The sequence below is a fragment of the Oreochromis niloticus genome, linkage group LG15 (assembly GCF_001858045.2).
Source record: "Oreochromis niloticus isolate F11D_XX linkage group LG15, O_niloticus_UMD_NMBU, whole genome shotgun sequence".
NCBI classification, from domain to species: Eukaryota; Metazoa; Chordata; class Actinopteri; order Cichliformes; family Cichlidae; genus Oreochromis; species Oreochromis niloticus.
In genome coordinates, this window is record NC_031980.2 from 696,962 (window position 1) to 721,859 (window position 24,898).

The 24,898-nt window shown below is 44.1% G+C and overlaps 1 protein-coding gene across 2 annotated transcripts in view; it reads left to right on the plus strand.

Moving 5' to 3' along the window:
- The first annotated feature begins 1,921 nt into the window (after nt 1-1,921).
- Nucleotides 1,922-24,898, plus strand: part of snap25a (synaptosome associated protein 25a) — a 37,413-nt gene continuing 14,436 nt past the window's right edge. The window contains exons 1-3 of one of the 2 annotated variants that reach the window (XM_005449858.4): nt 1,922-2,089; nt 17,771-17,914; nt 20,924-20,965. In XM_005449858.4, coding sequence (XP_005449915.1) covers nt 17,843-17,914; nt 20,924-20,965 — 114 coding nt within the window. In that variant the 5' untranslated portion in view covers nt 1,922-2,089; nt 17,771-17,842. The remainder of the gene's footprint in view (nt 2,090-17,770; nt 17,915-20,923; nt 20,966-24,898) is intronic. The other variant, XM_003440710.5, reaches the window with a different exon arrangement.

Below are 24,898 nucleotides of genomic sequence, written 5' to 3' on the forward strand. Positions count from 1 at the left end.
CTTAACTTGGAGCATAAGTTAGGCAATAAAAGTGAACCAGCTTTGTGACAGAGTCAAACCTGAGCTTACCTCTTTAGGTCCTAAATCCGGCCTCACAGCCTCTGATGCTTCTGTTCAAACTCTAAATCCTTCATTTCCATCAGTGCCTAATTTTGTTTGCCGTGCTCCTGTAATGTTGCTTCAGAGTAAAATGAATGAACGTGAAACCTGTAGATTCATTCTCTTCACCCTCACCACACTCAAACACACATCTGAAGCCACGTAGAACAGCCCTCAACACACACACATTCCTTAGTCTCATCCTCGCTCCTCTGGCTCTCCTCTCCAAATGGATTTTTCGTGCAGAGTTATCATTATCATTAATTTAGGAGACAGGTTTGCTTCAGAGCAATTGAAGACACATTTGTTACAGTGCCAAGCAGAGGCAGCGGTTGGAGGAGGGGGTGGGGGCATTCCCACGCTGCTGAGTCCACAGACGAGTCTGTGTGGCCGTGCTGAGAAAACATCACTCGCCGTCTTTGTGCATATTTCCCTCTCGTAACGTGATTGGCGTTCATTATTTTTTCATATGGAGCGGAGATGACGTTAGTGTCATGAAAGGTGACCTGTCAAAATACAATGGCCTGTATGTATGAACTCTGTATGTTGCTCTTGTTTGAGCACTGATGGGGATCTGTGAGTCAGCGCAGGGAAATGATTTGATTTTATTATTTAAACTATAAGGGACAAAAAAGTACCAGTTTAACATGTTTGATTTTTGGCACCTGTTCTCCTTCAGTATCATTATTGTTGAGTCCAAATGTAAACAGAGACAACTCAATCGTTTTTGTATTTATTTGCGTATTTCCATGAAAGAGAATCAGAGTGTAACGCAGGGATGTTTCTGTCTGATATCAGGCAAACACACAAGGTGCTAAACTTCGAGGGGTGGATGATCCACACGTGGTGTCAGCAGCGTGTACGTGCCTCTCACTCAACATTAACTACACGGCCCATGCAGGGACACACAATGATAATTTGTCGTGAAGCTTCTGCTCATAAAAGACTTTTTACTTCACACTATGTTGCTTATATTTGAGTGTTTCTCTGCTTTCCTTTTCTGCAATGCTAGCCACAGTGATGATGCAGCAAAGTACTGCACACAGCTGGTTTCCTGTGAGCTTTAGGACTGGAAAACAGTTGCTTCCAGTCTGCCCACTATCTAATTTTCTGCAAGCTATGTGCTTACTTGACAAAGGAAGAAACTGATTCCATGGTTACTGCTACCAGAGGACTATTGTGCAATTAATAAGTTACTAGGCCTCATGTTCCTCTCCATCCGTGTTAGTGAATGTTGTTCAGTGTGGGAGCATTGACATCTTCCCTGTTTTGTGTGTAGTAATTTGATGAATACCTTATGATATTGCAGTAGCATGTGCAGCACGTCAGTGCGATGCTTTGACACTGAACATTTTGGCTTTAGCTTTGGCAGCTGGTCACTTTGTCCACTCTGGTTACCACAGATCATGATTACTCATACTCGTGGGATTTAAAATTATAGTGTAGAGCCCCACTCACGTCCCACTGACACTGAGTGAACGCTGTCGGTGTAATAAACTGACACCTCTGAGGCCACAAAAGCTCTAAGGAACTTGTTGGGGTGTTAATTGATGATCCAGGATCATCTTATATGAAGGGAAAGGCCTGTAGGGATGTATGAACAGCTGATGTGTTGAATTATATCTGGCTTCCATGTGCTGGGCTTTATGAATCATACAGCAGCAGCATATGAAACCATCTAAACAGTGCTGATAAGCTGCTATCCGCGCAGCTGCCCGTTATAACAAAGACTTTCTGAAGTCTCTCCCTCTCTCTCTCTCTCTCGATGACAGTTATCTATTAAAAGCTGCTGCTGACGTCAAAAGTGTCCGCCATCTTTGAGGAGAGCTGCACCGCTTTCCCCCCCATTGAAGAACAAGTGAGGAGGAACCAGCCGACGCGCAGTGCCTTTGCAGCAGTCACATACAGAGAGAGGCTGGTATCGGTTAGCTGTTGATACACGCAGACATTTCCTCCCATACTGACGGCGGGACACCGAAAACAGGCGCAGGTAAGACCGGAGACGCTTTTCCACGAGATTTGAAGCCATTTGTGTACCTCGTGACGGGTTGGATTGTGCGCATCGAGGCGAAAGATGTTTAGCGTTGAGTGAAACAGTGGATGTTGGGTCTGTTTCAGCATAAATGATGCTGGGATAAAGATTATTTGTGTGCGTATGTGTGCTTTTGGATGTTGGGGCACGATCTGCAGCACTGTTAGGGCGAGGGAAGTAAAGGACGTGGTTTGATGGGGGGGATGCGTGACCTCCTGGGTGATAAATCTCAAACGCGCAGTGGAAAGCTGAGAGGATGGGATGCGGCGCGCTATAATGCGCATATTCAGTGTGGGCGTTTTCAGCCCTTCAGCACCTCGGACAGAGCCAGAGACGGAACACACACGGAGGTGAAAACATGAAATCAGCATCCGAGCGGAGTCATTTTCTTTTTCCTTTCTTTTATCAAAGCATTTATTGCACTGTAAAAAGAGGGCCCGCGGGGGGGAGGGGGCTGTTTCCCTTGCAAAGCCTCAAAACAGGTGTAGACTGATGTCGCAGCAGGATGATGAAGCGTAAATCAACGTGTCGCATTCACGCCACCTGCAAAAGGAAATTAAACCAAACAAAACACGGCAGAGTCGGAGTGAGTGGACGTGGCGTGGTTTGTGGGGATGTCATGTAATAGTAAACTGCGCCATGGTGAAGTCGGTGGGAGGAGGGTAGCCGATATAAACAGTAGTGCGGGGGGGGCGTCGAGTTCTGTGATTGCGACGCTCCCTTCTTCCTTCCTTTACGCAGTATCTTCGCATGGAATGCCAAATCCACGCCACGCGTCTACGTGACTGTGGCAGAGAGGGAAAAGGTGGGTGGATAGGTGGCTGAGGGTGGCGGGGAGAAAAAGGAGGACAGTGCCGGGGATGTCGGCGGTGAAACCCGCACTATGACACCCACCTCTCCTCCTGTGTCCCATCCAGCGTCTGTGGCCACGTACGAAACTGCCAATGATTCCCGCACGCGCTGTCTTGTCAATCAGGCAAGCCACATTGGCTCGCGCTAAATCGATACCTGAGCTCTCCACAGCGTGTACCAGTTTGAAGTGTTTGTGATCCACGACAGTAGGAGACACACATGAACCACGACACAGCTGCCGGATCTGAACCTTTTAGCTGCTTTCCCCAAACCTGCAGGAGCAGTGAGCCCAGCGGTGTCTGCCCATCTGTCAGTGTGTGCGTGGTATGATTTACCACACTCATCATGTTTAACTTAAGTCTGCATATTTGCAGGCTTTGGTGACAAACAATAGCTGAGCCAGTTTTTTCTGCCCATCAGTCACAACACCGTGTCTGCTCGTAGAGGTGCAGAGAGCCGGTTGTTGCTTCTCCTGAGCTTTGATGATGCGGCAGATTAGACACTGAAGTGGTTTGGATTTCTGGCGCACCTGAAATTACATTACACTCCCACATGGTGCATAAGTGCCTGGCTGGCGGTTACTGACACATGCTCAGTTGAATGTTTGGCACGTCACTGGAAATCTGCAGCGTGAGTTTTACATGAAGCAAAGGCTGAGCTCAGATGGTGTTGTTTAAAACCAAAATCATGTCTAAAAGCAGAGCCTGCGGGCTGATGGCATCAAAGGATGGCCTACAGTATGGTAAAGTCCCTAAGGATACCCGGGTTGCTGCTTTTCCACAGCACGTTATGCAGCTTGGACTGCTCGGACTGCAGAGAGGGAGAGAGGCAGACATGGGGAGGGGGTGGGAGGGGATGCCAGGCCTATACTGCACACACTGTGAAAGGGCTGCTTTCTGAATAAATGGTGACTTGCAGCACCATCAGCACGCGCTGATTGTTTCTTAGAAACACCCCGGCCATTGTTCATTTCACAGGAGCACTTTCACGCCTGCCATCTATGAAATGAAGCTAAAGCCTCTCTGATTGATGCTGAGCCGCCCGGCGCACTGCGTGTTTTGGTGCAGGTACAGCTCTTATTATTTGCTTTTTTCTCCTCTCTTCAGTGTTTCTAAGTTAGGCCTTCAGCCTGAAGCTGAAATAATCAAATTTAAAAGGTCCTGAATCAGTCGAACCATTCAGCTCATGTCTTCCATGGATTAGTAACTATAAACATTAGCATCATGCTGCAGTCAAACAAACCCTCTCAGTCTAAAATGAAACTCGATGCTCATATTTGAATATTTTTACTGCAACCAGTCTGTGGTGATATTTCTATATCTGCTGGAAAGACAGAATGAAATTTTGAAACGGTATTTAAAAGCCTTGTCATGTCTGTGGAACAGGATTTCCTTCACACCGTGAATATTATACTCAGCCAGGTGCAGCATCACAGAAACAGTTGAGCTTCTGAATCCAAACTAAAGCTAGAGATCAGTCTGGGAATGATTGAGGTAGAGATGTGCATGCAACCCTCTAAACTGCTCAGCAGTCGTTTCTCGCTGTCACAGAGCAGTTCAAGCTTTGGCTGCATAATAAACAAAATCATCTTTATTGATTCAGCAGAGCTTGCTCCACCGCTGTTGCACGAGCAGCTTTGGTGGTCAAATGTGCCGTTCTCACTGTGGGATTAGTCACACCAGCTCTAGGTTCATAGTCCAGAGGAGGACAAGATGTGGCTACTGAGGTGAAATGTTGTTAGTTTCTCCGATGTGTCACAGGAGGCATTATTAGCCTGCGAAATGGCTTTAGCTTTACCAGATGACCTTATATTTTACTTTTTACATGTTGTGCATTACTCATGTTACAGCGGTAAATTTAAATGGAGCAAAGAACGAACAGAAACACAGAAATCATGCAGATTATTAAATCTTCCTCTGAGGAAAGAGAGCTGAAACCTTTTCTATCTGGAAAGTAAAAACTAATAAATAGGTTTATTGCTCTAATGTTAAGCGTTAGATGAGTAGATGTCATTAAAATTAAATTTAGCTTCATTGGCTAAGTTTAGTAGCTACCAGCAAGTTTAGCGTAACTTACCTCAAAGGTTTTAAACAGCGAGCAAATCCACTTGCTAATTGATATTTTGTATCCTGTTCATTGAACCTGCACAGAGGTCTTCTAAAATGCTGTTAGGTTTTTAAAATCGTTTTAACTTTTGCACACAGACAGCCTAGCTGCTTACAGCTGTAAACAGCTGCTTACAGCTGTTTACAGCTGTTTACAGCTTCTTACACTTTAAGGCTGCTGGTCGTAGTAGTCTTGACATTAGGCATGTAATGGTCCCTAACCAGTCATTAAGTATCCTTTGCTTTGGTCTGAAATTCTTTCAGGTCACTACAACATGTGAAATCCACCCAAATTTCTTTTCCTATTAGCTAGCGTGCTACCGGGATTAGCCTCTGAGGCCAGGCAGACAGAGTGGAAGTGCCCCGAGGTTTTTTATTGAGAGTTTGCTCTCGTTCACTGTGACTCATGGTCATATAATATTTTTCTTTCTCTTCTTTTGCTATATTGGAGATTAAATTGTGACCCAGCTTTGAATTTCGTGTGTGAGAGAGAGTTATCTATGTTGTCATCTATCATCAAGAAATCAAAGAGTCTTACTGAGTCAAACTCAGACAGGAAGAAAAACAACAGCCTTAGAAGAAAAAAATTAATTCATTAATTTGTTTACAAATGATCAGAGTGCAGATATTAAAGTGGCAGCAGCTTTCTGGTGTCCGGCCGGCCCCCACGTGACAACCTGTCACCTGCTCTGTATGTAAACAATAACACAGAAACAAGATGGCTCCTCCGGAGGCGATGACACTGTGCTGCATAGAAGGAGAACGCTTAATCCTTCTCGGCTAAGCACGTCATACACAACTTCTGACCATATGTTCTGATGTTCACGTAGCAGTCATCGGTTTATTTTGTACAGTAGATTTGTCAAATTACATTAGGTTGCTTAGCTAAATGGTTATTTACAGAGATGGGCTGCATCGCACTTGTCAAGTCTCCTTTCAGCGCTCACGAAGCGCGACTTCTCTAAATTTAGTTTTATTCATCTTACCTCAGTTGTAGCTCGTCACAGCAAATATGACAGCTAGAGAAAGTTAATATTATCTCCCAAGTGATGCTTTTGTTTTTGAAGCTTTCCTGGCACAAAAAGCCACGTTCAGCTTTCAGTGCGGCAGATCCACCGCGCCCATCATCACTCTGCCATCTGTCCTCTCTGCCGCTCTCACAGGGTCAGATACCTTTGATTAATGAAAGGAATTTAGAGAGAGAAAATGAAAGTGATAATAAAAAGGGAGGGAGTGGGGGAAATGTACAAGATGGAGGGAGAGGGTGAGTAAACGGGGGAACGATTGTCAGGCCGAATTATTTCAAACACACACGCTGTGAGAAAATAACATAAATATACAGAAAGATGCTGCCATTAAAATGAATCAAAGTCTGCACAGTTTGGAGGCCAATTCCAAATTATAGCTGTAAATCAGAACCAGCCTTTCACAATGTTTACCCAGGAATACATGTGTCAGATTTCACTGTGGAAAGCAGATATTTTGGAGTGGAAACATTTCCGTGTGTGCATATGAAGAATATGATGCCAGTGGTTTTAGTATCACATTGATTTGTATCTTCAAGCGTATCATTTTCACCCGACCATTAGCCGTGCCTTTCAGTGTCGTTGTGCTGTAAACCGTCCATATGCTCCTAAAGCTTTTATTTTTTTCACAATAAAAGCGTGTGTAGCGATCTTTTCCTCTGCGTCGGTGAAGCATAAAGCCGGCAAATTAATCTGCTCGGGTCAACATGAATACGCCCTACACGCTGCACATTACACAGCATTGTGTGTGCTCAGGTGCGCGCACAAGTCTGCAAACATGACCTGGTGTGGCGCGTGGAGACGGTGTTCACGGGAGGATCAGTGGGGTGGTATTGAGTGGGGGGGTTTGGGGGGAGTTTTCTGCCAGTTAGTTGTGTAATAAATGATGCTGCAGTGCAGCTGACGAGGGTTGTTGGTGCAGATTAGCATCTGCGATGCTTTTACAGAAACATTATGCAGCCTGGTCTGTATCAAAGTCGCATTTGAATATATTTATACTGTGTGCACGCACTGCCACTGCACCATCACTGCATGCAGTTACTGGGCGAGGTGCCGTCTATGTTGTGTATCCTGCCTCTGGTCATGATTTAGCTTCTTACTAGCTTTTCATTCACTACACAGAAGTTCAGGCTCGCTGTGCATATTGTACCAGGACACACAGGAGCTTCTTAGTGTGAACAGTATCACTTCCTGGTTATAAAAATAACATTTAGTGTTTTACAGTAAATGTTATTTTTGTTGTGCTAATTAAAATAAACCCATTATGTGCTGGTGATAACGCTCATCCACAGTGCATGAAAAGACTCATAAATGCATTGTGAGCAAACTCAGTATCAGTGTTATTGATGTTTCTGGGCCTGTCAGCAGGTCAGAAATGCACCCTGCAGCTTCTACTGCAGGCAGACAAATATGACAGTGTGCGACTGACTGCAGCTTTCTGAGCAAACGCTCCGAAACAAAGAAATACAAAAGGAAGAGTTCAGCTTCTCCAGTTTATCTACATTGAACAGAATATCTTTATTTTCAAATCTGTGTAGGTTAATGTCATAAAAAGGGAATTATTTCCACATGCTTTGGACAGATAAGGAAGCGAGCTTTTGTTTGATATGTGTATGATCGTATTCTTAATTGAATATGTCACGTTGGAGGGTTTTGGAGACTGGAATTCTGAGTTTCAGGATGGAGACTGTGTCAGCAACATTCCCAGTGCCAAATAACTGTGACTGAAGCAGAAATGAAAGGCATCCACGCTGATCAGGGTGTAACAGTCTGACGGTGTGCGTGCTGCAGCGTCGCTAACACAGCAGACATCCTGTCGTCGCTCTTTGCTGCTGCCTCCAACGTTTCCTGTCTGGGATTCCTTCAAACATGATGTAAAAAAGAACATCTGCTGTGGTTTTTTCCAGAGAGCCTTCACATCTCACCACCCTGATGTTTATTGCGTCGTAAAACAGGAGAGGTTGTGCTTCTAACTCAAAACAGGGCCGTTGGTCATGTATTCCTCCTCTGCAACCACCTAATCCAGCTTGTCCCATCTGATGCTTCTTTTTTCCTCCTTCCAGCTTTACTGCCAGCATCACCCCACGAGCATCCATCCCTGTCATGCTTTGCTTGTCAGATGTCAAATCTCCGCAGCCCTCCAAGCAGCCAAAGCCTCATCTGCAGCAACCACATGGCAGTTAATGTGGCTGCGTGTGTCCCGTGCGTCAGCGCACAATGAACCCAAAAAGCCCTTTCACCCTGAGAGGCTGACTGTGAGCACAGTTCTCAAATACGCTGATGTGCAAAAGTCTTGAGCCGCCCCTTAAAGAGACAGACTCCTGAGCTCTCAGTGATTTTCTTTGGACATTCGCTGCTTTTTCACTCATTTTCAGTCTAGTCCATGTTTTGTTGTTGGTTAAGTTACTTACATGTAGTAACTAATCAATAAATCATTAAAACGTTTTATAAAAAGCCCAACTCAAAGGATGCACCATTGTTGTGTCCACACTTAGCAGACAACTTAGTAAAGAATTAACTGTAAATGATATCTTTCAGCAAAAAATGCAAAAACACATTATTTGTTTCAGTTTCTTCACTTGAATCAATCAAAAATGTCATCGATGGCGCAGTTTGACGGGCAGAAAGAAGCATTTTTGCTGCCCCAACCCAACAAGGCTGAATGAAGCCAAACACGTGGCATATCTCAGCGTGCTGTACAGTGTGTCCTTAAGAGGAAATATGAGCACGTAGAGGGCAAAATACACTTATTCTTCTTTTTCATTACTAAGTTATTATACTGTGTTGTGATGTGTCGTATCGTGTCGTGTTGTGTTGTATGTAGTGCCGACGTAGGACAGTTTTCCAATTTCATTGTACTATTGTACTATGTATGACTGTGCAATGACAATAAAGAGTTATCTTATCTTATCTTATCTTATCTTATCTTATCTTATCTTATCTTAAAAGGTCCTAAAAAACTTTCTGCATAAAGAGTATCTGGAAGTCTGCTCTGTCCACCAATAAGCAGAGAGATCTGGGAGCTCAGTTCGTCTTTACCTTCAGTCTATCTGCTCTCTGATAGCAGAAGCTGCAACATTAGCTTCAAGCCACAGTCAGCTGGATGATCACATGTTCACTTCATGGTGAGCTGTTTGATTGGAGTAGAAAGCGTGGGCCTTACTTTATCCGCTGAAGTTTCCTGAAAGCCGTTTATGAATCCTGGAGCTCCGCTCAGCAGTAACGAAGGAACGCTACTGCGTTTAACGGGACCTGTAACGAGTCTAGAATCAACGTGTTTTATCATAACTGTGCACAGCTTAGTAAACCACCTCAGGCAAGGACACGATACGTCTTGTACAATTTACTTACATGTTATATAATCTGCCCTGTAGAATACTATGATTATGTTTGATTGCTTGTAGTTCTACATCTAGAGAACGCAGTACTCTGGGTCTTCACCTGCCCAGTGCTCAAAGCTTTCATAGTGACCACATCTGTATTCCACAGCTGTGTCTCCTTCCTTGAGTAACAGCTTTGGTTTCAGAACAAAGCCAAAAACTCTCAACTGGTTTCTTTGTGTAACATGTTGTAGTTGGGGCGTCACCTGTTCTGGGCTGATGCCAGTGTTTGAAACAACATTCTGGCTGATCGCTGGTGGCAAGTCCCCCCCCCCCCCCCCCCCACACACACACACCACCCCACACACACACACACCACCCCTCCGACACCACGGGGGGGGAGATATAGCCTGATTATACAACAATATACCAACTTTGCAAATAGGCCACAACAAAGGACATTTTTCTCATTTGCTAAGATTCATACGCACACATGACCGAGTTGAGGTTTGATGCAAAATTGTTTCATACGTCTGCAAACAGACTGACAACTACCTGCATTTGATTTTTGCATTCGAAACATTGAAACATAAATTCAAATGTAAAAAGTAACCACGTCCTGAATGTTGACGTAGGAGTTTGTCTGCTCTGCACGTTTCCTGTTTGCAGCACGTGTTTGGGTCCCAGCAGAGTCGGCAAACTTCAACACGTTTCGGTGAAATCAGGTTTGGGAGTTGGAAAGAAAAATGATCCTATTTTTAAATCACCAGCATCAGTCCTGGTCTTAAAAAGCCTGATATGAAGGGGGAAGACTGTCAGCCTCCTGTCAGTGCTGTAAAGATGGACATTTGCTGCTGTTTCCTTTCCTAAATCTCACTTTGTGGTCTTTGTCACTTTTACAGTAACACAGGAGCCTGTCTGATGCTGGCCTGTACTGACACATGTGGGCTGCACAGTTAAAATGTTCCACTGTGGAGTTGTTGAGAGGTGGACAGTTGCAGTGGGAGTGGATGATTCAGTGACAGGATCTTGGACCTCTCAGGTCAATAATTCATAGCATTATCTTTGGAGCCACTGGGATGTTGCTTCACCACTTAATGCTCGCTCCTACGTGGAGACAGAGCTCCAGTTCTGCTGACACTTGGTTTCTTTCACTGATGTTGCTTCAGTTATTATCCAGCTGCTCTCATCTTATTGTATCAGCAAGATGCTAATGCGGAGCGCTTTTCTTTTGAGCTCCAAAACGGCTGCAGAAATATTTCAATATTAGTTTGCATGTAGCATTTCATCTGCAGCCAAGCTGTGTTTTTAAAAGAAACGCCCACTTGATCCGATTTATCTCTGCACTGATGTCAGTGAAACCTTTTCAAACGAGGGAAAACATCGGTCCGAGTGAAATGCTGCAGTAACCTTCACAGCTAACGTGTTTTACATCACCAGATTTCTTTTTACAAAGGCAGTCCACATGAAGCTCTCAGCTGTTCCTCTGCTAACCAAGACGGCTCGTTTCCAACGACCAGGGATGACGTTTAAATCCAATAACTGAAGCATGAGTGTCGCATGAATCTGCAGATTAATCTGCATTTGCAGAAAACGAGACGTTATGCTGAACTGTATCCATCGAGCACGAGTGATGCCTCACGGTTATTTAATGCCAGTTAATGTTTTCCATTCCTTTAACCCACGAAAGGTCTGTTGTTCTGTAAAGATAAGAAGTTTAATGGAGGGACAGAGATGGCACATTGAAAACTGATAAGCAAACAAAATGGCAGCCGCACACACACACACACACACACACACACACACACACACACACGTGCGCAAAGATCTGTTGTCTTTCTTGTCCTGAGAACAACAGACCACAGTCTTATCTCCTCAGGCCGTGGACGTGAAGCATTATGTCACACGTCTACTGATTCGGTGGTCGACGAAACGCCGTCTTTTTATAAAACACTTGATGGGTTTGCACATGTTCAAGTGTTTTATCATTTTTTCTGAAAAAACAGAGCTGGGGGGGGGCTGGTAATCTTCTCCAGGCAGCATGTGATTGGACGATGAAATATGCTGGGATTTCCATCATAGCGTCCTCGAACCGTTGCCTATTATTCCCATGGTGGCTCCATCCTAGTGTCGCTCCACAGTGATGGACGTGTGCACATGGAGCCTGTAATATGGATGTTCCATTAAACATTCATGGAAGTTGTGCCGTGTGGCAGAAAGTGGAGGACATAAATCCAGGTATTACTGTTCCACTGCTGAGTGTGGTGCGCTCGGCCTACTGCCCAGTGACGGCCACACATCAGTCAGTCACATCAAGCACCATAACTCCAATCGTCCTTCTCGTCAGCAGACCTCACTCTGGGACAACATGCCTGTAATAAAGCACGTATGTATGGGTTTGTGTGTGTTTAGTATATCATGCTACAGCCTGCTCGTATGATTTTAATAACTCAAAGCACGCTTTGTCCCCCCTTTGAGCTCTCCATTTCCTGTTTCTTATCACCTTCTTTAGGTCAAAGGTCATACTGCTGACCATTTCCTGCCATAAATGTCAGCATCCTTGTAATATGTGATGACAAGGCAACAGAAACTGTTGGTCAAAGGTCATGTGGGTGTATGCAGGGACACAGAGGTGGATTAGTTTGTCTGTAGATGAACAGAAGGAGACAGATGTGGCAGCTGATGGTTGTTGACACAGTCCCCGCATTTGTTTGTGAGCGAATGAAACAAGGTTTTTGTGGCGATGTTTGGTGTTCGTGAGAAAGTTTGGGCTTTAATTACACAAGCATTCATCATTTCTTCAATATGTGCTGTATATGTTTGTAAAGACTCCTGTGACATAGTCTAATAGGAGTATTATATCATATTATATCAGAGGACAGGTCAGCATTTCTCTGTTACTCCTGCTTTGTAGCACGCTGCGTAAGGATGCTTCACTGCAAAACCATATTATTTTATGCGTACACTAACTGGGACACATGGTCCAGAAGGTCTAGAAGACCTGCTGTAGGTCCATGACCATTGATCAACAATCACTCAATGGTCATGGAATTTGCATAATTAAGATTAAGGAACTGACCTCACAGCCCATTGTTCCCTCAGTGGGCTGGTTTCAGTCATTATGCAAATGTGCTGTTTATAAGGTTTGGGGAAACCTGCAGTCAGCTGAAACTGAAGAAGTCACTTGGATGAGTGACGAAACGTTTCTCCCACAAAACGCTACGTCCAGATGAACAGATTCAACTTTTGGAGGTCCCTGATTTATCAGCTCAGAAATTTACCGTCCTCACTAAACTCCTGACAGGCAGTGTGCGAGTAATTAAAAATTAAGTATCTCTCAGATGGGCCGGCCAACATTTAATCAGATGGGACTCTCCAGACAAGCGTGTGTCCTCTGAGAGGAAACATTTCACGGACGACGGGGCAGGCTCCTGGTTAAAGGCCATCACGGGTCAAAGGTTTATAGGACCCATCTGAAGCCATTCAGCGCTCTCAGATTTTCTCTGTTGGATCAGCAAACGTACAAATACACAAAGTCTGACATTATAGCACCACATCCAATAGATCCACCCAGCCAACAGATGTTTGGAAGTTAGCTTGAAATAAATATGCTTCATGGGTTCAAAGTGCAGAATAATTCAGTTCAATTCAATTTTATTTATATAGCATAAAACCATAACAACAGTCACCTTAAGGAGCTTTATAAAGTAAAGACCCTCCAGTAATACAGAGAAAACCCCAACAGTCACATGAGCCTCTATGAGCACTTTGGCAACTGTGGGAAGGAAAAACTCCCTTTCAACAGGAAAAAAACCTGTGGTTGAACCAGGCTCAGGGAGGGGCGGGGCCATCTGCTTTGACCGGCTGGCGTGAGGGGAGGGTCCCTGTTAATCAGTGCAAATACACATTAACAAAATATTACCACAGTGTCCCTCACTGAAACAAGTGCATCACACTCTTCTTGTGTGCGGTCTGAACTGTAAAGTAACTGCAGACCTTATTATTTGTCCAATAACTGAATTCAGCTGCGATGAATCTGCCCACAGAATAACTGATTCCATATAAACAATTGTTAATGCACAACATGAGCTCCATCGGTATTTTCCATCTCTCAGAAGACCTGACCATACATTTGTTGCACAGCTAAAACAGTCAGCGCTGATGGGAGCTAGGACGCCGCATGTGAGGCGCGTAATTGAAACGTAAAGTAAAAGGTCAGCGCGGCCTGCTCAAACTTAATTGCCTGAATTTGGTTATGTAGCGAGACAGCCGGGCGATGGTGGCCTTTCTTCCCTCGACAAATGTTTCTGAATCTGACTCGATTCAGACATGAAGCCCTGCGCTGACCACTCGGAGGTTTATGTAACCCAACATGGCCGTCGCTGACATGCAGGAGGGCGAGAAGAAGGGGGGGAGGGAGAAAATCGGATCCAAAAGCCTATCGGATACGTGTGTCAGCATTCGACTTCTTCTTTTATAATAATGGCCTCTGAATACATGCTTTGGTAAGAAAGGAGCGACTCCCTGTGATTATGACATGTATGTGACTGAATCTGTCCACACTGATACTTGGATCTCTATCTGCCACCCAGTGAGGATTTAATGATTCAGAGCGTGGCATGCTGGGTAATATTGTCTTGGCAGTGAAAAAAAAAAAGTGTCTTCATAGTCATGCATGTGCATGACTAGCAGATGTTGTGAATGTCTCTGAACACACGAGTGGGAGAGGCAAACGATGAGGGTACAGCGAGACCTCCGAGGCAGAGTACCGAGCAGATTGTTCGCTCCGTCACCAGGATGAAGCATGTCCAGGTGGGCGGATGCATCTGTCTGAGGCCAAGACCTTCACTGCTGACTCGATTTGCCTTTACCTGAACGCTTTGGCGTTTGGATGTGTGAGCTGTGTGGCCGTGGTTAGATTGATCCTGTTATGATACTTCATTGCCTTGCATTAGGTGGAGCTGGTAGATTTTTTTATTTATATGGATAGTGCAAAATCATGATGACAGACGACTCTATATCATAAGATAAAGACCTTACAGTAATACAGAGAAAACCCCGAACTCAAACAGCCCTCTGTGAGCTAGCACTTGGAAACAGTGGGAAGGAAAAACTCCCTTTTAACAGGAAGAAACCTCCACAGAAGCAGGCTGAGGAAGGAGCCGCCTCCCTGAGCCTGAATGGAAACCGTCATTTACGGCACAACCATCAATGACATCATGTGAGCGGTGAATGTGTAATATTTACTCTTCTTTTAGGTCCATTTTGTCCAAATCAGAATAACGTGTCTGACTGGTTAACTGCTAAATGCTTCACTGTGTTTTTCCGGGCAGGGAGCACACTCGGAGTTCATTGTTAAAAATGACTCCCTGCTGATGCTGGAAACAGAAAGCAGTCAGAGGAAACAACACAGTGAACCTGAGGTCCATGAAACCAGCACAGTGAGCTGATTCTTTGCTCATGCTCAGTGAGACAGACCCTTCAGTCATGTTTCATTCATTTGATTTTAGTGCACTGAGACTTTCTTCACACACACGTGATCTTTTATGTCCCTCAGGATGTGCATGAATTCCTTCTTCATGACTTTCCCCTTGGGTCATAAAGGCCGACATCATAGTTGCGCTTCTGCTGAGCCAAAATTACATTTAATTGCCTTCATTGGTCTTGTAGACATGTCTGCTGATAATCTCTCACTCATCCAACACATGCAGGCTTCCAGTAATCAGTGATACTAGCCTCTCTGACCTGCAGAGAGGAGGGAAGGATTGCAGCTACGGGGCCACGTTTATTTCTCAGACTGATCCTCTGAAAGTCCCAGAAGCTGGGATTCGTCTGCACGTTCACTCCCCAACAAACAGACGATGGTTCTGCATCCTCACAGTCCTCAGTTATACCGCCTGCAACAGCAAACAGAGGCCTGTGGAGGCAGCAGCTCCCACCTCTGGGATTTTCTGCTGTTTACCTGTCTGACTTTCATGAACGTGCTCTCATTACACTCAGGCCATGTGCTGCATGCCATGCGCCTCTTCTTGCCTCTCTGGAATACTCCTCAATTGCGTACCTTCACTTTTATTTGTGTGACTGCCGTTTTCTGGCGTAACAGTGAGGTGGGAGGTATTTGTCGCCTCCTTCGAGGCCATCGTGATGCCCGTTGATGTACATGCTCGAGATTTAAAAATAAAGGGGAAGTTTGCATGAACTAGTATTGAATTCATTTCTTAGAAAGCACGATCTGATGCTGCAGTGTCAGCTGTTCCTGGAACATCATAATCATAGTTGCTTCATCGCAGAGTCGTGTTTCTCTGACGTCGGCCGTTGCAGCTCAGCTTAATTTTCATATTTTGTTATATGTGTGTGTTCATGTTTGTGGACTACAATACACATTGCACACAAACACACACGGGGTATTGTGATGTCAGCAGTGATGGGAATAACGGCGTTACTAACGGCGTTACTTTTTTCAGTAACGAGTAATCTAACTAATTACTATTCCTATCGTTACAACGGCGTTACAGTTACTAACAAGGAAACGCGGTCCGTTACTATTTTTCAACAAACAGACGGTTGAAACTGTGTTCAGCTTACCGCATTTTATATCAGCTGCAGGAAGCAGCTGTAAGTAATCTGGACGCTACAGCTTTAAGCAGCTGCGCGCTCCCGCGGACGGTAATCACGAGCACTGTCTAGCACAACACCTGGAGCTCAGGGGGCAAAACAATCGAGTGCTGCTGTTTGACTGAGGAAGAATAAAGTAGTCGTGGTAAGTCAATCACGTGACCACTTAAAGACAAAGCAACAAGGTGCCAGTTTTTAAATTGTGTCGATAGGCCACGTAAAACCAGAGTCGTGATAAACAAGATATACGCGACGTTTTTTCCTCAATAGTTTCGCCACGTTAGCGCTAGCAAGCACTCTCTGCTTATGAGCAAAAACCAAAACAAAACAGGGGAAGTTTTAGGAGTGACGGAGAGAGAGAGAGAGAGTTTTGAGATGTGAGATTTGTGACGTTTAGCATGTTTGGAGTGTGTAGTTAATGTGTTGTCTTGTGTAGTTAGTGTGTAGTGTTGTGGATAGTTTTGTGTTGTGTGTCAGAACAATGAGGCGACTGCTGTCTCCAGGTAGAAACAGCAGTGATACACCTGCTGCTGTCAGACCTGCAGGTATCAGGCTGGGATGTTCTCCTTTATAGTGGACAGAAATGATTTTTTTGGAGTGGCACAAATAATTTGTGGCATCTCATTGAAGAACAGCTGATTGTTCTGTAAATAGTTTGAAATGGTTATTTAAAAAAAGGGTAAAAGGTAAATGGATGCAAATAACTTTGTTGTTTGCAAAACTTGTGCATAGGATTTTAAAATTGACAATTAATATTTGCATTTGAAGTTATGAAATATGATTCATTAAACATGTTTGTGGTTGTTACAGTAAAAATATAACTTTTTCTACTCTGATTTTATGGTTTTTGTCTGATTTTAGATCAATTCTGGTTATACAGTATGACAAAATGAGAACATAACTGTAAATTCAGGCACGTGAGGTTGTGCTAAAAAGAATGATACCAAACAAGGCAAAGCAAATAGTTTTTAAAGGTAAAATGTGGAGAGAAAATCAAGAGTAGTAAAGAAATGGCCAATTATACCCTGGACCCCAGAGGGTTAAATGTTCTTTGTTTTTTTTTAAGTAATGCAATAGTTACTTTTCCAAGTAATTAATTACTTTTAGAATATTGTAACTCAGTTACTAACTCAGTTACTTTTTTGAAGAAGTAACTAGTAACTATAATTGAATTACTATTTCAAAGTAACTTGCCCCTGGATGTCAGTCAGCTGTACAGCCTTCGTCCCTCTTGCAGGCTGAGAAGGAGCAGCAGGTTTGTTTCTCATGAATCTGAAGGTAACATCACTCGTTTTCAGTTTGGCTCAGTAATGTAGCTGAGGTAAAGGTGATTCTTAAAAGTCAAACCAAAAATATCACTTAGGATCACATCGGGAACACAGACATGAACACGGCAGGGATGATGTTAAGCTGTGTTGAATGTCTAAGATCGAGAGGGGAATACATTCACGGGGAGCTGTCAGCTGGTCTCATCTTTCTGTGCTTTTCTTTACATAAATAAGGACGTTTTCAGAGAAAGGTCTGAGGTCAGGGAGATAGGGGATCACGCAAAACAGATGTTGTGAGTTTGAATCCTGCACAAGATCACTGGTTCGTTAGTTGACTCTGCAGTGGTCGCACACCAAATTATCCACGTTCTCCATCGTCCCGAGTCTGTTAATGTGACAGTCGACTGAGCTGTTTGCTGCACGCTAAACGCTTTATGTTTTGCCTCTCTTTCAGCCCTCCCCGGATTTCCACTAGGATCTTCTCTTCCCTGTTGGAGACCTTCTCCACCCCCCACATCCAGCAGCCATGGCAGATGATGCGGACATGCGCAATGAGCTGTCAGACATGCAGCAACGCGCTGACCAGCTGGCTGATGAGGTGAGAACACCAGACTCGCCGCATCGCAGCCGTTTGCCTCGTGATGGCAGGTGCACGCTTACTGACTCGCTGAGGAGTCACATGGTGGTTAGAGAAGCCTACGATCTTATCATCTTTATTTTATATCATAATTTCAAACATAAATATTGAAACTATACAGCACAGTGTGTTTGGCAGTGCATGTGATATAAAAGGGTTCACTAATGAGCACATTATACATGCGTGTGCGCGTGTGCGCGCGTTTGTGTGCGTGTGTGCGTGCGTTTGTGTGCGTGCGTGTGTGTGCGTGTGTGTGCGCGTGTGTGTTTCATTAGCAGTTAGAGAAAGAGCGAGAGAGTGAGAAAGTCTCCATCATGGCCCACAGCTGATCAGCCCTCCAGCTTCACGTATGACTCACTGTGGCACAGCTGAGCAGAATATTAAACACACACACACACGCGTGTGTGCATGCAGGAACGTAGGGCATACACAAAATGGCGGCGCTGGAGTAACAGTTTTTGCCTCTGTGGCGCTGACTTCCATGAGCCTCAGAGCCACCACAGCGACTCCAACAGATAAAAGCAAACGAGCGAGCTGTGTGCAGACTCGGGCTGATTGGAGACACAATGCAAAAAGGAAGAATCGGAAGAAGAAAAAAGAACATCGGCCACATTAAAAATGGCTGCTCGGAGTCAGATTTGTTTGTCTAACCAACACCCCCCACCCCTCAACCCCTACCAGTGCAGACGATCCGCTTGCAGCGAGCGCAGCAACGCGGAGCTGTGTCATTGTAAGAAGGACAAGATACCCCGCTGCTGCCTCTGCGCTCTGCAGCCTCACGCTCCTTAGAGAGAGAATGGGAGCGCCCCGTTACATATCTGTCAGCCACTAGCTAATAATCATACAGTGATGAGGAAGGGATCTCTGCCTGCTTCTAATAACAAAGTTGAGTTATTTTGATGAGCAGAGCTGGATCAATCAATGCTAACTTAGTAAAGCAGACACAAATCCACATCACGTACTATAAGCACTGATAATCGGAGACAGGGTATCTGAATTTCGGGAGCGGGACCACGCCTTCCGGGTCTTATCTATATATGTTCCCCCAGTTCTGCAAGCTGTTGGTTCTCGTTTTCGTGCCCCACCCTCGCTCACACTTCTGTTTAGGACCTGGGGATCTGTCAGGCCCGGGAGCCGCCGCCAGTCCCCTTCAAGGCCTTCCCCAAACCGCAGCTCAATTCTTGATTAAGCCATTCGCCTTTATCTACTAAAACGCTGCCAAACTTAAAATGAGGGCGTGGGCCCAGCGAGTGAAATAATTATATGAAAGAAAGAATACTGTCTGAAGCTGAGTTTGGACATTGGCTACTTTTTCACTCGTGTTCAGTCCACTCCTTGTACCTGACTGTTCGGAGGGATGTTTTTTGTTTCAGCTTAAGAAAAAGGATCCGACTCAAGGGACCCACCAGTGTTGTGTCGACATTTCACAGACAGCTTAGCAAAGAACCAGTTTTACATGTTGAAGTGTTCCTGCAACCTGCCACAGAAACATATTAATCCTTCCTATTAATGAATCCTAATTCTTTAGTTCAATCTACAAAAAATGCCAACAGTAACAAAGTTTCATAGACACAAAGTAGTGTTTTTGCACTAATAAGATGATTCCCAAACAGGTATTACAGTCTGCAGTCACCTCAGCACGGTGTGCAGTGTATCCTCAAAAAGTTTGAGAAAACTCGACAAAGGAAGAAGCGGCAGACCTAAAAACTATCTGCAGCAGATGAACTTCAGAAACGGGAAATAATCCAGGAAAGACGCGACAGAGGACCTGAGAGATGCTTTTGGATCTTCTGGTGATTTATCCGCTGTTTCCCAGAGAAATAGTCTAAAGCTGAAGGGCGGCTGTCAAGAAGCCGTTCTGCCACATCACACAACAACTGGACTGAAAATCAGTGGCAGCAGCTACCATGGAGTGATGACATTTTTAGTTCAAATTATCGTCAGTGTGTATGTATAAGGTCAGGAAAAGGTACAACATCTGTCACTGTTTGGGGCTGTAGTGTTGGAGGTCTTGAAGATCAGTTTTTGATACCGTCTGTAAAGTGTCTGATTGACATCAGCTTCATTCTTCACTTAATTTTTAGCCTGGAAATCCCAAGCACACTGCCGAAGCAGTAAAAGCATACCAGGTTAGAAAAACATACATTAGAACAATATGGTGCTGAAGTGTGGGCTCATCTTCACTGTAGCTGGGCCGGTATTACAGTCAGAGCTATTCAGTCCTGCGTGCACACAGTCTGTCTCTGTGAGTTCATGTTGAGTTCACGTCGATAATCGTTCAGGTATTGATCCTGTTCGGGGCTGCTGATTGTTCAGATCGGCTCCATTTAGTTTTATACAGATTCGCTTATGTTCAGTCAAATGAATGCACATAATCACATTGAGTTGTTGTGTAACAAAGATTTTAACAGGAACACATGTTCTGTTGACCATTGTGGTGTCCACCTGCAGCAATTTAAAATGGCCAGCATGGCTGTGAGAGGCCACAGAACAGAGCAGTTATCATGACAGCAGATATGACAAAGGTAGAGGTGGGTGGCAAAGAGGCTTGCAGACCACTGAACTGGTTTGTTTCACTGGAAATCTGAAAGCATGTACCATTCAGCTGAAATACAAAGCAGCAAGCACACAGCAGGTGAGGCATTAAGTCAGAAAAAGCATGAAGGGTGGTGTTGGGTTGCAAAGAGGCTTGCAGATGTGCAGCAGCTGTGGGCAGACTTTAGTGTTTCAAACAGTTTGCAGCCTTATTAGATTTTTGCATTAATGGAAAATAGGATGGGAAAAAGGCCGATGTGTGATGGCACTGTGAGCAGCTGACCTGCCAGTACTGCAGGTAAGCTTGGCTTCATGGTCTACATGTCTGGTGTGATGCTCAGGTTATTTGCCATCACATGAAAAACTGCACATAACATGAAAACCAAAACGTTTCAAGCTTCTTGAATTTGAATTGCTTCTTTTATTTCTCCACAGTCACTGGAGAGCACTCGCCGTATGCTGCAGCTGGTCGAAGAGGTAAGAAAAGCCCTCTAAATGTTGGCTGTTTGTTGGTGTATGAGTTTGATTTATAGCCAACAATAATATTTAAAAAATGTGTGTCAACAACAAATGAAAATTAATGATACTGAATCACGTCTCAAGGTCTTACGTGTGCAGGACGAGCTGCCGTTTTGCAGCACAGATCATTTGCTGTGCCGACACTCGGATATAATCAGGGAGGAGGAGACTACAGGGTTAGTCATGTGAATATTACAACTACGATGTCATTTTGCTCCTGTGTTGCAAATTTGTTACTCTTATTAAAAATTTCATTTTGAGTAATCTGGGAAGGGACGAGTGTACGCAATGCAAAGTGCAAACACACAAACTCATAGAATAAACGTCTTTTTCTAATAACTGCACCTCTCTGTCAGAGATCCTTTACATTTTACAAACCTAAATAATGTTTTTAGACCTGACGACACCAGCGGCACCAGGATTACACAATATCATTATTATTCTCATATTCTAAAGAAGAACGCCGTCCTACCCATGCAAACATGTCACTGTACCAACACTACACTCTCAGAGGAGCAGAGATGAATACACAGTAGAAGAGCGAGGACAGTAGGAAGCTCATTGTTGTCTGAATACATGTTTGAGGATCTCTAAACCTGTTAGAATACCTCAGATTTATGGACCGAGACTCAGATACCTGAAACTGTTCAATCCAAACTCAACGTTCAGTAATACACTCAGCAAGTGTTCACGTTCATCAGCGCTGCCTGGAAGGACACTCTGAGATGGGACACAATCAAACTTTACATAAGAGGGAAACATGGCACTCTGTCTATCAGATCTATTCTGAACCATTGGTGGTTGGTTTGGCCCCATACAGCCAATCAAAAGACAGACTCTGAAACATATGAGCCAGAAGAGGTTTGTAACAGTTTCAATTATGTTGGGGCAAGAATATCTACTCGTAAAGACAGAGTTTACTGTTTGTTCCTTGGACTGGTGGATCCATAACACAAGTTAGACACGGCGTTTGTTCAGTCCTCTGTGAGGCTCTGATCTGGTCAGTGCTCTGGAAAGAAGCAGCGCTGTAACTGTAACTGCTCTGTAACTTTGCAGAAATGTAACTGTTTGGGGAGGAAGAAGCTTCTTAAACCTTTTTATGAGGGGAAAACAGAAACCTCCTCAGATTGTACTGGTGATCAACAGAAGGGTTACCAAGACGGCTGCCAAATGGCAGGACCAGAAACTGTGTATAAAAGAGAGACTGTCAATTAGGCTTGGTGGGATTTTTACATAGTTAATTTGAACTGTATCCACAGGAACAATCGTCATATGAAAATAATGAACATGTTTTTTTGTTTTTGTTTGTTTTAAAGCTGTAAGAAGAGTAAGTGAAACAATTACTTCTTAGTCATTTAGACTAGAAACATGTCATGTTTGCTGTGTACAGAAAAATGCAGCATGTTTTTAAATAAATCCAATAAACTGTCCAAGACAAAGGCACACGTACATGTAAGCACGTCCAAGTCACATTCATACTTTGCCCAACAGTTGTTGAGCGTGTGCACAGCTTTGGCAGACCATGAGTCAACTGAGTAATGGCGTGAATAGCACATAACATGAAGATCATTGACATCAGTGATGATAATACTGCAATGCAATGAGACTGCAACAAGCAGACGCAGATGGAAGAAAGGAGGGCGGGTGAGGCATGGAGAGAGAAGAAGTGAGGGCATGTGGGGGGGTGAGTGGCTAACAAGCTACCTGCTGCAGCTCTCAAGGTCGTATTGATCATCAGTCGACATATCTCACCATCAGCTCCACCCTACAAATGTACTGCAGGCAGGGAGGGACTGAAGGAGGGCTGAACAGAGTTACACCTTCATGCACATGATCAGAGAGATGGAGGGCTGGGAGGATGCAGCACAAACAGCTGACATGAATTCCCTTCATAGATAACATTCAGTGGCTCTCATGATGTCACTCGCGACCCTGTGTTTATCAGTTTTCCCCACAAACTCCTTTCAGAGCTTCCTGTTCTCCTGAAGATGAATGTCCAGGATGACAGTAAGAAGATCTTTCAGTCTGAAAAACATAAAATCAGTTGTTTCTAAAAATGAGGGTGACTTTCACTCGAGTCCACAAAAATATCCACAGTGGTACCCGCAGCTTTAACAGCGTGCTCTTAGCGTAGCTTGCGCCGTTCTGTGAGGCCATTTGAAAAAGCCGGCATTATTAGATCAAATATGGAACATTTCATATGTTATCGGTGGAGGTGTAGGACAATACAGCAGCTCACCTGCACCACCAGGTTAGAGGAAGAAAGCTGCACCATCCTCAGTCCTGTATGGGATTACGGTTGATCATTGTTGGGTTTCCCCAGGGACACATTTCAGATACTTTGGGATTTCTCATGCAGAGGCTTACTGAGTTACAGAATAATTTAGGCGCCAGCTTCCTTATTGCTCGCCTCTCGCCTCTCAAGCATCCGTATGGCTCTCTTCCCAAACTGCTGAGGAGGCAGGGGTGGCTGGTTTGTCACGGTGCGCACAGACGAGCACGTGTGCGTACACAGCGACACACCATAATCGTGTTTATGCCGATCAGGCTGAGCCAGCTGCCAAATCTTAGTGCTGCATTTTTAAGAAGCACACAGTTGTATGTTAGCTAACGCTGCTGTCCTGAGTCTTCTCAGACTCTTTTCCAGCCCAGCCCATCGGTGACGAGAAGCATTACTATTGAATGCTGTTGCAGGCTCAGCTGTTCCAGTCAGGAGCAGAAAACTCACATTATTAAGAAGAACGCTCGTCTGCTGTCAGTGCTAGCATCATTAATCTCCTTCAGATTGATTCCATGTTTAACAAACAGATGACTTTGCTTCTTCTGATCATCATCATCCAGCACAGAGATAATAGGAAGGAAAATATTTAATTTGTTTGTTCAAAAAAACAAGAAGATGAACCAATGATCCCAGTGATCGAGCTCAATGTGCATTTGTTCTGTTGCTTTACAGAAAACACAGCAGCAGATGTGTTATTCTCTCTCTCTGCTTTGATTCTAAGTAGATCTAGGTTTAAGTACACTGTGCCAGCACGAGCTGATTTTTTTAATACAAAAAGGTACCATGTGTATTTAGAAAGAGAGTGCAGTGACAAAAGTGCATGTAAGAGGTGATAACTCAGAGATTTTAGCCACTCACCCTTTCTCAAGATGCAAAAATACAGAGAATATTTAAATCAAGTGCGCAATTGATTAACGCTTCCAACAGACAATTCAAAGCTAATCGCACCGATATATAAAGTGGCAGAAAACAGCAGGTCCTTTTTTGAGTTGCTGATATGAAAACTAACTACATCTGTCAGCGATTATCCTTTGCCCCGTTTAGTAAATTACACCCTTAGACTTCTAAATCACATTAGACATTACACCATGTGCTCAAGCTATTATTGCCCCAACTAGCTGAAGACTGGGCAGGTGTTTCAGGTGTTTCAGGTGTTTCAGGTGCCACAAATAAGGTCCTTAAACTACCTGTGAAGGAACTATCTCAAAACATGCATGTATGGTGCTTAACACATGTAAAGTTAAATGAGGAATGGTTCATACTTTCATGTAATACAGATTTGTAACCTTTAATGAGGAATTCACTCTTGTTGAAAGTGGTGACCAGGTAAAGGTGAAGTCTCTTAAAAAATGTTTGTAGGACTAAAAAGTCGTATAAAAATATAAAAGAAAAGCACAAAACACAGCTGGATAAAGGTGGCCTGCTGGTGGTAGATGTTTTAGTTTAAATTTGCAGAGAATTAATTGCAAAAACGTACCTTCAAAAGTGTGCGTGTCGCTCTCCTGCTGTAGTAAAAAAGTAATTTGGCGAAGGCGAGCAGAGAGCTCGTCTAGCTGCAGGTTTAATTGAGCTCTGCTAACATGTTTAACCATGTTAGCAGAATTTAATTT